At 36.9% G+C, this 13,093-nt stretch overlaps 1 protein-coding gene across 8 annotated transcripts in view; it reads right to left on the minus strand.

The window, feature by feature from the left end:
- LOC131147810 (probable serine/threonine-protein kinase SIS8) overlaps positions 1–13,093 on the minus strand; it is an 88,786-nt gene that overhangs the window by 33,692 nt on the left and 42,001 nt on the right. For all 8 annotated transcript variants that reach the window (XM_058097401.1, XM_058097399.1, XM_058097394.1 and 5 more), the window contains one exon: positions 2,919–3,039. In XM_058097401.1, coding sequence (XP_057953384.1) covers positions 2,919–3,039 — 121 coding nt within the window. The remainder of the gene's footprint in view (positions 1–2,918; positions 3,040–13,093) is intronic.

The raw sequence follows: 13,093 nt of genomic DNA on the forward strand, positions 1-13,093 counted from the left end.
AATATGCACAAGGTTGTGCGTGCTTCAAAAAAATTCACAGTCGTTACACCCACTTCCCGTTCTATAACATCCACTACTCCCGCTTCCTGTTACACCGTTACCGTTACGTTACGCTACTCGCTACCGCGATTTAAAACCATGGCTAAAATACTTCTTGGGTATATAAAGTATCTAGATCTTGCACGGGAATTGTTTTGTCACGGAGGAAGTATGTTCTTGATCTATCAGATGAAACTATATTGTTGGGATCTAAATCGGTTGATACACTCATGGATCCTAACAAAAAGATAGCGTAGGATATGGGTGATTTGCTACCTAATCCTAGAAAATACCGGAGGCTTGTTGGGAAGTTGAATTATCGCACAGTCACTCAGTCAGATATATCTTTTGCAACAAGTGTTGTGAGTCAATTTCTAGATTCTCCAAGGACAAGTCATTGGGACACAGTAATTTGCATCTTCAAATATCTCAAAGGTACACTTGAGAGAGGTCTTTAATATCGTGATCAGGGTCACACTTTGATCCATAGATATACATATGCAGATTGGGCTAGGTCACCTTCTAACCGGAGATCCACAACCAGGTACTGTATCTTGGTTGGTGGTAATTTGGTTTCTTGGAAGAGTAAGAAACAAACTGTGGTGACTAGGTCAAGTGCTAAATCAGAATATAGAGTTATGAGTTATGGCTCACACTATTTGTGAACTTGTCTGGTTGAAGAACATGTTAGAAGAATTGGGTATTTCTCATTCTCATCCTATAAAGTTGATGTGTGACAATCAAGTTGCTCTTCATATTGCCCCCAACCTAGTCTTTCATGAGCGGATGAAGAACATTGAAGTCAATTACCACTTTGTTCAGGAGAAACTTGTGCAAAAGCTCATTACTACCGCTTATGTGAAGCCTAATATGCAGCTTGCTGATTTGTTTACCAAAGCATTGGGGCGCGCTCGTGTTAAATTTAATTGTAACAAGCTTGGAGCATATGACATTTATGCTCCAGCTTGAGGAGGAGTGTTAAAGGTTATTTATGTCTTTTAGTATTATTATTATTATTAGGTGTGTTAGTATGTTAATTAGTGAGAGTTAGTAAGGGTATTATTGGCATTCGAATGTATTTAATACTACAAATAGAGGGAAAGACCTATCTTCAAGTTAGGTCATTCATTTTAATCAAATATTAATAGTAAGGAAACTAGAGAATGCTGAAGATGACAAGAGAGAAACAGCTTCCCCAGAGCAAGTGTTATATCATCTTTCATAAGCTCATACAAAGGAAAAGGAGTTGATGAGGATTGGGGAGGAAGAAAGGAAGAGAAAGTGGTAGGAGATTCCAATATCAAATAATTTTGAACCCCTTTTCTTTAACGAAGGAAATGTGGAAATTGAGTTTTTTCATTCCTATGATTCTGAGGAGAAGGGGCTGTTATTGGACCAGTTGAGACATACAGAATTCTCAAACTATAGAACATAGTTGTCTTCATGGCAAGATTAGCAAGAGGAAATTTAGGAAATAAAGAAAGGAGAATCAGATCTAAACTTTGAAATGCCAAAACCGAAACGATAGAGTACTTAAGCTGATAAAGGAATCCAGAGTCTAAATTAGACCCAGATTTTAAAAAAAACTTACCCCCGCATTAAGTAGAGCTCATTTCAAATACTTCTTTCAATAGCCTCAAAGCTAACTCGTGAATCTCCGATAAATGAAGCATGAAATATGGGAGTTAGTTCTCTTGGGTTTTGCCCAATAAATGCCGCTACTTCTAAAGGTATTCCTTCATTCCTAAGCACTCTGTTTCTTCTTTCAATTCTCATGTGTAGCACATGGACTCTACCAACGAGGGGGATTTACATACCGCAGACCCTCTAAGGCCACGATAGGGACAACCGAGAGGCTCAAAACCTTCTTGATGAGTTAGATCTTAGCTTAGAAAACCGTAGAGGGGAAGTTGTGAGGATTAGTAGTATGGGTACAGGAGATAAGGGGAGAAAACTTCAAAATTGAGGCAGCTTGGTAGACTTGGAATGTTAGTTAACTATGAGAAAAGGGATAGGCTCATGGGTAATATTAGGGGTAATCCATGAAGCTTGTATCTTGGAATGTTCAGGGATTAGGGAGCATAAGGTGGTTAGAGATTTAATTTGTAGAGGCTCTCCTGATATTTTATTCATTTAGGACTCTAACGTGGAGCTGGTAGGTTTAATTTGCAGAGTTTCTCCATAACCTTCCTTCCCATTGTGTTATCCAGGATGTCCAAAGGCAATGAGGATTGGGGGAGGGCATGAGAAGGATTGCATGTACTACTTTAATGGTGGTAGTGGTGATAGTTCTAGTTCTTGTTGTACAACTTCTTCACTTTCTACTAATGACATCTCTCTGGATCACGCTCCTTAATGTCACCCATCCCTTCAAAATAGCAACATGCCTTCCCATCTTCAGGTCTATTTCTCCTTCTCAGTGTTCAGCATGTGAGTTAGGAAAGCAAGGCCTCTGTTCTGTTTAGAATCGACTCCCATAGTAAATAATTGTTTCATGTCATTCATTCAAATATTTTGGATCTGTGTAAAGTCAAGAATCTAATAGTATACCCTTTTCTTAGCAGTCTAATCCATAGTTTATATTACTAAGCAACGAAACAAACAAGAGGGAAAAAAAGTGAAGCTGTCCAATTGATAGGGAAAATTAACACAAAACCGTGTCACTAATATAATTGATGAAAATGTAAGATACATTGGACAAAGAATACGTTGACATAAACACATACATACACTAAAAAAGAATATATATATCTGTAGGCAACACAGAATCAACAAGCCAACCACGTATTCATGAGTAAAAAAATGTAAGTTCAATATGATATGAAAGAGAGATATAAAGTATAATTGGGTTACTGGTTACAAGGATAAAGGGAGCATACATTTTTTTGAAGGTCTGAATTACTGTTTCTATCGTTTGCAGAGTAGGAAAATGGTCTATCATCACCCTGCTCTCTCAAAAGACGATTTTGCTTCAATGTTTCATTCATTGCTCGCACAGCCCTAGAATAGTTACCAAAGCATAGAAATGCATCACGAGTACAAAACTATATAAGAACAAAATAAGAAATCCTTTAAGATAAAATAGCGTAATTTACATACATAATTATGCCAAAGGATGTCTCAATGCCTTACAGTACACAACTACAGAAAGGCTGGTGTTACTGCTATTTTTTTCTTTCATCGTTATAGAGGAAAATTCTGTTTCTTGGAATTTTCTCATAGAAATCATAATGATCGCCAAGCAGTAAATGTTCCTTGAATTCTCAGTTTGTTGCGTATCTTTCAGCCTTAGTAAGAAACAATCGTAGGGTTAGAAGATTGAACCTTTGATAATTCTATGGTTTTTTCATGCAAATCTTTGTTCTGACATTTATTTTTTTCTCTGACATCTTTTCCGCCTGCTAAGGTTCCCTCTAACCTCCAAGGTCAAGGCACTTATTTGGTTGATACTCATCAACAGTCTTAACACTGACATCTGCTGCAGAGTAGGAGGTCTTATAAGACACTCTCCCAAGATGTGTGTGTCATATGTTTTGATAGTGCTGAGACTCATTTATTTTTTTTCGCCCCATTACTCTGCAGCTTGGAATTTGTGGAATAGATTGTTTGGGTTTTTTGTGAGTAATGATTTTTGCCAGAGTGATTGGAGGCATTTTTGTGCATCTCTTTCAGAGGCTTTAATAGGAATACGGATTTTATTTTTTCTGTGTTTTGGGGCTTGGTCAGAAAAGAATGAGCATATTTTCAATGGATGCTCTAGGACTTTATGGTGGACTTGGGGATAGAATTGAGTGTACTGCATCTCTTTCAGCTTACTCTTATGAGTGTTTCAAGAGGAATTGTTTTTCAAACTTCTAGAAGGATTGGATGCCATCACTGACTATGCATATTAACTTCCCCTTTCCTTTTGTCTATGCTGAAAAAATAGCTTTAGGAAAAATTTTCCAACCAACGAGAACAGAGCTGATGTTTGGAAAAGTTACATTTAAGGTTAAAAACCTAACAAAGTACATCAAAACATGTATTGCTACTTAAAGCTCCAACGGGGAAGTTTCTTCAATGTTGAAGCATGATCTTCTAGCTTTATTCGATCGGGTGGAGAATGATGTTTGGATCACTGAATGCAGACGAGGAAAAGTGAACTGTGCAATGCTAATGAATAATTAACCTCGATAGGAACCGACTCTTAAATGCAGATCTTCCCACATCCCTGTTTGAACTGAGCTGCAACTAAGGGAAAAAGTCCTGTCCTCTAGGGTTCAGTCCAATAGTTGGAGACCCTTCCTGGAACTAGTGAGACATAACAGTAGGATGGAAGCTTTTCGCAGGCATGACAGAGAACATACAAGTGAGAAGAAGAAGACTAAAAGAGGTAAAAGGAGCTCAAGAACACATAAAGCAAGTACCAATGGGGTCACGCAGCCAGATGCTAAAGCCTCTTACTACCTGACTGTTCTAAAAATGCACCCCTGTCTAACAGGAGTTGGGGATGGAGAGTAAAATGATTGAACAGCTTCACGAGGTTCCGGTAGGGAGTTACTTTGGATAACAGATGGTGCCAACAAAAGAGAAATGCAATGGTAGGTCACTGATAAAGTGATAAGTGATAACTGTGATGTAAAAGTAAGGACCAAGTTTTTTGACATCAATACTTTGTTTCTGTTCATCTTTCACTCTATAGAAGAAGCAGGAGCTCTTCTAAATAGTTGGTTGTGTGTCAAATGGAAGGAGCTTATTCTCAATTGGTGGCACAGAGTGACTGGAAAATACAGATGACAGTTCAGGCCTCATGAAATTAGAATCAGATTGCAGGATTTCCAGCTCATCCGTGGAAAGGAGTTTTCTGTGAGATTGAGGAGAAAAAGTTTGGATTTCTCAGGACTGGTGCCGACACGCGACAGTCAAAACACAATATTGAAATAGGCATACACAACTTAAAAAAAAAAAAAGGAGACGAGCACAACGAGGCAGGAACACATCAATTAATTAATACAACAACAATAACAACAATCCCTAAGTCCCACAAGGTGGGGTTGGCTACATGAATCCTTTTCCGACAATTCATCTAATTAAAAGTGTTTTCCTCTATTAAATTAAGGGCTGTTAAATCCTTCCTCACTACCTCATTTCAAGTTATTTTGGGCCTACCCCTAGCCCGTTTTATGCCAAAAACAATAACTCACTCCTCCTCACAAGTGCTCTACAAGGCCTGCATTTCAAATTCCCAAACCATCAAAGACTCCCCTTCCTTATCTTATTTTCAATCAGTGCTATGCCTAAATTACTATGTATATGCTCATTTCTTACTTTATCTATTAATGTTAAACCACTCATCCACCATAACATGCACATCTCAACAACTTTTATTTTTTGTACATGTTGTTTCTTAGTTGCCCAACATTCTGAGCCATAAAACATAGCTGGTTTTTATGGCCGTCTTATAGAAATTTCCTTCTAATTTCAAAGGTATTCTACAATCACACAACACATGTAAGAACCCGAACCCAGAAAATAAAAGAAAATATGTATAAAAGAGAGAAATAAGAAAAGATAAAGGAAAATAAAAGAAAAATGAAGCAATTTGGTTGGCAGGGCCAAAACCATAGACAGTTTCAAAGAGCATGAGAAAACTGTCGCCGGTTTTGGGTCAACTGGGCGAGTCAACCATAAAACCGTAGACGGCTTTGTGGATACAGGGAAAACCGTCGATGGTTTTCTCTTGGGCTGCCCACCTATAAATAGAAGTGAGCTCATTTTTTTCTTGAAATTTCAAAATCCTCTCTTCTTGGGCTCTGCTAGGGTTTCGATTTTTCTTCATTAAAAGGCTCCTACGGGTTCTCCCTTGCTGCCGGTTCCCTCTCTCTCCTCCAGGCTAACCAGTACTCATAGTTCTACCGATTCGAAAAGCTAGGGTTTCAGGTCTTTCCATTCGTTTCAGTTTCTTTTTCAAAAACAAGTAGGAGGATTAAGTTAAGTTAGCTTTTTAACAAATTTGAACCGATTGAAATGTTTTTGGTGTAAGTATATTTATGTTTTCAGTTGTTACTTCGAAAACCGACTGTTCAAAATGAAGCTTTTTCAAACCTATGATATATGATATGTTATTTTGAATAAAATGAACGGTGGGAAGTTTGGTTGACCTTATAAACTAAATATACTGTGTTTCTTAGTTACCTACGGGCAAGATTTAAAATACTGAAATTGTGTGGCAAATGAATATTACTTTGGGGGTTATTGTATAACCGAATTTGTAAATGTTTGTGAAATATTGGAACTGTTTTTGAAAACACTGGAAGTTGTATATGACGGTCGCGAGGGCCGGGATTATGTTTAGTGACTGTGAGCCGATATGTATATGATGGTCGGGGGGGGGCGAGTTTTATAATATGACAGATTTTATACGAAATGAGTTTGAAATGCAATTTTTATTACTTAAATTGCATGATATGCTTGAGGAACCCTGAGGACCAGTTATAATATGAGCACAATACCGTTGCTAGAGATTCAATATTTGGTCATGTGCACCCACACTGTTCTGGATAGAAGTGTAGGGTGATCTCAACCGATTAGCCTTAGTAGAGGGTGTACCTTCCCTAGAAGTCCGAACCACGAAGTGGTAAGGTATCAGACCCACAAGAGAGTTGCGGATGCCTACATAGTCGGAGTTAGAAGCAGATGTATGTTTTGACTTAATCTAGGTGTTTTCTGTAAACACTAAATGCATGCTAACCACACACTAATGTTAGCTTAATCTTCCTTACTGAGAAGTGTGTCACCCCAATATACAAATCATCTTTTCAAGAAATATCAGGGATCGTGCTTAGCAAGATAAGGGGGTGGAAGTTAGAATAGTATCTTTTGTGAGTATCTGTATGAACTCTGGTGCATGTAAGTTATGTTGTAAGTCAATGGACTTGTATTATGGTTGTATGGACTGAGTTAGTTGTCCTTTTTTGGTTGGGTTGTAATATGGAAGTTGGAAACCTTTATGTATAAAGGAAATTCAGAACTCTGGTAATGTATGTTCGGAGAATGTTTCATTAATTCCGCTGCATTTATTTATGATGATGTGGTATCAAGTACACAGACGTCACTAAAGTAGCACCTTGGGCCCACGTGGCAGGTCGGGGCGTTACAACACACCTGACGCATTCTTCCATTTTACCCAACCTATTTTAATTCTATGTACTACATCTTCTTCAATTTCCCCTTCAGCTTGTATATAGATCCAAGACATCAAAATCTATCAGTGCTATTAATCTCTTGATTATCAAGTTTAATCCTCTCTCCATTGCTACTCCTTACATTACTGAAATTACATTCCATATATTTTGTCTTATTCCTACTTATCCTAAACCCTATAGACTCTAATGTGGCTCTCCAAAGTTCTAGCTTAGATTCCATTCTCTCCTACCATCATCAATCAACACCATATCATCTTCAAACAACATCACCAAGAGATCTCATTTTGGATATTCCAAGTTATTTCATTAATTACTAAAGTAAAAAGATAATGACTCAAAGTAGAACCTTGATGTACACCTATTGTGATATGAAAATCTCTACATTCTCCTCCTACAATTCCAAAGCTAGTCATTACTCTATCATACATATCCTTAATGACCTCTGTATATCTTGGAACTCCCTTCTTATCTAAGACCCACCAAAGAACTTCCCTAGGTACTTTATCATAAGCCTTATCTAGGTGGATGTTGCTCGGGTTGAATTTTATAGCAGAAAAGGAGACAAGACTCCATTCTGCAGCACAAGTTGTCCTGAGTGTCTCTAACATGTTTCTGGACGTTTCCAGAAGTGTCAGGAAAGTGTCTCTTAATAAAAATAATGAATTTACCTTCTGACATATGTTGGACACATACCAAACAGTGTTGGCAGCACATAGCAGCTCAGAAGTGTTGGGTGTTTCCTATTTGGATTTTCAATGGGCTACACTTAAGACAAAGCTGGGTTATAACCCTGTTCCAGCTGAGATTAAGATTAAATAGTGAAATAAGAGTTGCAAAGTTCCAGTGTACAAGGATGCATCATCATCACTTTGCGAGAGAAGGCCAAAATGGAGAAAAGGTCCAGAAGCACGCATTCGGGGCCAGCAAAATTGACACATCACAGGGGAAGATATCAGGGTTTGGTAAAAGTAGGACCATGATTTTAAAAACCGCTATCAGTTAAAGCCATCATGGACATTATCTAATGATTAATGGACACCACATCAATGAATACTGTTTTTTTCTTCTTCTTCTTTTTTTTTTTTGCCATCATCAAACTTCTTAGAACATACAGATTCACTGTTTCGATCCCAAAATCCAACACATTAATGCTTGAAATGACTTTAGTAAATTAAATCAATCTAAATATAACATATACAAGTATTTGATGCTCTGTTTGTTTCTTCAGTTGCTATTGATAAGAGGAAGCATGTGTACTTCTCACTACTTTATTGACCTTTATTGATTATAAATGCAATTTAAACTAACAAATAAAAAATATAACAAAATATAAAAATATACAATGTATATATTTCAAACAAGAACATCAGTGCATAGTGATAAAATGTGCTATTATCACCACATAAAGTGTGAGAAAAATATTTTTTAAAAAGCAAAAACAAAAGCAAACTTTAAGGAACTCCCTAAATGCAAATATGTATTTTATTTTAATAAGAGAAAATCTAGTTATTATGAAAATACTTATTAAAAATTAAAGTAAATAGACCTAAATATGAAATGTTTCCTAGAAATGTTTATTTAAAAAAAATACTAATTCAATAAACAACAACAAAAACAATACCAAGCCTTAAGCCCCACTATGTGGGGCTGACAATATAAATCCTTTTCCACTAATTCATGCAAACACGGGCATTTTCTTTGCCTAAATTAAGAACTATTAAATCCTTCTTCACTACCTCATTCCAAGTATTTTAAATTTATCCCATCCTCTTCTAGTACCATTTACAATAACTAGCTTGCTCCTCACACCCGATGCACTATGTACTCCTCTTCAATTTCTCCCTTCACTCGCATGATAGATACAAGACATCAAGTTTAATCTTCTCTTCAATATTCCTCCTTACATGGCTGAAGTTACATTTCATATATTATGTATTATTTCTACTTATCCTAAATTTTCTAGACTCTAAAATCATTCTCCATAGTTCTAATGAGTCTACCCCACTCTTACTTTCATCAATCAAAACAATATCATATGCAAATAGCATACTCCATGGGATCTTGTTTTGGACATTCCTAGTAAATTCAAAAGTAAACAAGGCTTAAATTAAAGCCTTGATGTACTCCTATTGTGATTGGAAATTCTCTAGACTCTCTGACTCCAATTTTTATGCTAGTCGTTACTCTATCATACATATCCTTAATGACATCAAGATATCTGTTGCATACTCCCTTCTTTCCTAAAAAACACCATAGAACTTCCCTCGGTACTCTATCATATACTTTGTCTAAGTCCAAAAAAACCACATGCAAGTCCCTTTTCTTTTCTTTGAGCTTTTCCATTTATCTTCTTAATAGGTAAATAGCATCGATCTCCTAGGCATAAAACCAAACTAATTATCTGAGACCCTTGTTTTTATAAATATTCTTTGTTTGATTACCCTTTCCACAGTTTCATTGTATGACTCTTTGTTTAATTCCGCAATAGTTATTACAATTCTAAACATCACCTTTGCTTATGTAAATAGGTATTAAACATGCTTTTCCGCCATTCCTCCAGCATTTTCTTGATTTTTATACTAGTGTTCAATAGATTAGTTAACTATATACTTCCTTTATCCCCCAGAAATTTCCAAATTTGAACTGAAATGATATCTGGTCCTATAAATTTGCCACTTTTCATTTTTTAAAAGCCATCTTACGTTCAATGACTCCAATTTTGCAAATAAACAACGACAACAACAACAACAACAAAACCAAGCCTTAAGTCCCGCTAGGTGGGGTCAGCTATATGAATCTTTTTCCACCAATTTATGCAATCATGTACCATTTCGACTCTAATTTTGCAAATAAACCTCAAATTTTTTGCCTTCTCATTATTTGCCATTTCTAGGCATAAGCTTCAATTTGGTTTTCAATGAACAACTAGTTAAAGTTTTTCACCATCTCTCTTCATGTCTTCTTCTTCTACCAAGACATTATCATTATCATCCTTTATACATTGTACATTCCCTAAATCTCTGCACTTTCTCTAGCTCTAGCAAGCTTATAAATGTCTCTTCCCCCTTCTTTTGTATCTAGTTTAGTGTATAAATTATCATAAGCTCTATGTTTAGCTTCACTAATGGCCATTTTTGCCTTTTTTCCTTACCTCCTTATACTTTTCAATATTTTCTATATTTCTAAAATTTTGCCATGTTTTATACAAAATTTTTTTCATCTTCTGCTTTTTGGACATCTTGTTCCTACCACCAAATTCTTTCCTATCTGAGACTCTTCTTCTAGATTCACCTAGAATCTCTTTTGATATCTTTTTAATAGTCGGCCATTCTACTCCACGAAGCATTTGCATCTACTATATCCCCTGTTTTACGCTCCTATCCCCTATTCTTTTAACATTTGCCACATTATCTTTTAGATATTTGTATACAATGACCCCTCCCAATGTTTACGTTTTTTTTTTCCAGTGTACCAAAGATTAAATCCTATTTTCCTATTTCTCTAGCTTTCTCCCCTACCCACTTAGTCTCTTGGAAGCATATTATGTTTATTTTTCTCCTAATCATTGCATCAACTAACTCCAAGGTTTTTTTTCCCCATGAATACCCCTATGTTCCAAGTTTCTGATCTAACCCTAGTTTCCTAACCTACCTCCTTGATCCTCTACCATATAAAATAGCCTGGCCTAGCCCACCCTTATCCATTTTTTGCTACACTAGGGTGGTATAAGTGCAACGGGTCGCTCGTAGGAGATGCCCTAGTGAACATTTGGCAAGGAGTCATATCATAAAGATCAGACAAATTTTATGCTAGCTAACAACTATTAATGCAACCCTCCTCCTTTATTCAAGCTTGGGCTTGGGACCAGCTGTGTGTAAAGCTATATAGGGCCTTTAGTGCTACACATGTAGAGTATAAGTATCTACCAAATGAAGAAAGACACAATTTAGCAAATAAATGTTGTAGCCTAGTACAGAAAATTACACATGAAATTCATGTATATCCTTCTGTTTACGAAAAATCCAGGGTGTAAAAGGACTAGAGCTTAAACTGAAAAACATAAAGTGTGCATGCTCTAAATTGAAAAGCAAAAAGAAAGCTCGTTGTTCTTGAAAAATAGGGTGTGGTTAAAAATGCCAAATTTACCCTAAAATTATAGAATGCAAAAGGATTGAGTGCAATAGTTTTTTCTTCAAAACCCGAGGTAAACCTAGTGTACCAAAATTACAATTTATACAAAATTCGTGTGGTGTTTTGAGATTCAAGTGCATCTGATGTGTGAACTTCTTCAATAAACTGAACAATGATTTCAAAAGCAAAGTATGTATGGGACAGAGAGTGCTCAGAAAAATCATGTATCTGACACTTGCTGATTGAGAAATTAACACAAAAATGTTGTATCAATGATTGAAAATAGAAGAGGATCACAGCAGCCTAAAATAAAGCTACTCCCTTGAGGAGCTACCAAGAGTATAAACAAGGTCTCAGAAGATTGGGGGAGGGGGATGGGTGGGGAATAGATCTCACCATAGTATCCCTACAGTGGCGGGGAGCGGCATTTATCCTTACTGCTATGCAAGTGAGTGAGCAGGCTTTCAAGGATGTCAAAGAATCAAAGAACCCTTGCTCAGCCTATCTCAGATGGATAAACCATTGCCATGTTCTTTGAAACTCTAATCCAGTGCACTTGAGCCCTATCCCTTCAAATTTGAGAAAATGTCGTGGCCACACCAATCATTCAAGGATTGTGTTACATCTTGGCAAGTGAGAATCAAGTTCAGAGATGGGAGGAAAAAGTTGAAGCATGTCTAGATGAAGCTTAAATAGTAGAACAAAGAGGTTTCTAGAGACGTCAAAGGCTTGAAAAATATATTCTCTAAGACAGTGGGCTTAGATAGGTTTGAGGATTGTGGCAAGCTAGATGAGGAGGGTAGTGCTAGAAGGGCTACACTCTATTGGGAGTGTTGCTATTAAGGGAAAACATAAAGCTAGCGTCAGAAATCTTGGGTAAAATGAGCAAGAGTGGGGAACTATAACTCTTGCTTTTTTCACAGGGTGGCCAACAGTAAAAGGAGAAAGGGCCTTACAAAAAAATTTGGAACTTGATTCAAAGGTGTCTTATGCGGGACCATAAACATATTGTAGATGAGACTAGTAGCTTTTACAACCACCATACAGTAGATTGTCCACATGATACAAGTTCAACCTTGTTCCATGAGAGGCCCTTCAAAATTGAAGAAATTTACTCAAAAATAAATAAAAAAACACCTTTGTTTGAGATGAGTAGGAGCAAAGCTCATGCTCCCGATGGCTTCACCCTTCCTTCAAGAAGGTTGGGAGATGATGCTGAATGATATCTTGGGTTTTTTAGAGGAATATCATCATAATGGGGTGGTGGGCACTAGTGTGAATTCTAACTTCTTAACCATCATTCCTTAAAAATAGAGGTCTACAAGGGTAAGGAATAGCAAGCCTATTAGTTTGCTCGCTAGCCCACAAGTTTCTTTCAAAAGTATTATCTAAAAGATTGAGAGGTTTTGGGAGATATGGTAACCATGACCAGCTTTTATTAAAAACAGATAAATTCTTGACACAGTGCTGGCCACTAATGAGGTGGTTGTGGATGTGAGTAGGAGGGGCAGGGGGGGTTTTAATCTATAAGTTGGACTTTTAGAAAGCCTGTGACATGGTTAACTAAGTTTTCTAGATAGAGTGATGGTGAAGAAAGGTTTTGGGAATGTGTGGAGAGGAAGTGGAGCAAGTGCTTCTTGAGTTCAACCCACTTTTCAGCTATTGTTAATGGTCAGACTAGAGATTGTTTAGGGCTTTTAGGGTTTCAGAGAAGGGGATCCATTGTCCTCATTTTTGTT

This window comes from Malania oleifera, chromosome 2, assembly GCF_029873635.1.
Source record: "Malania oleifera isolate guangnan ecotype guangnan chromosome 2, ASM2987363v1, whole genome shotgun sequence".
Lineage (NCBI taxonomy): Eukaryota > Viridiplantae > Streptophyta > Magnoliopsida > Santalales > Ximeniaceae > Malania > Malania oleifera.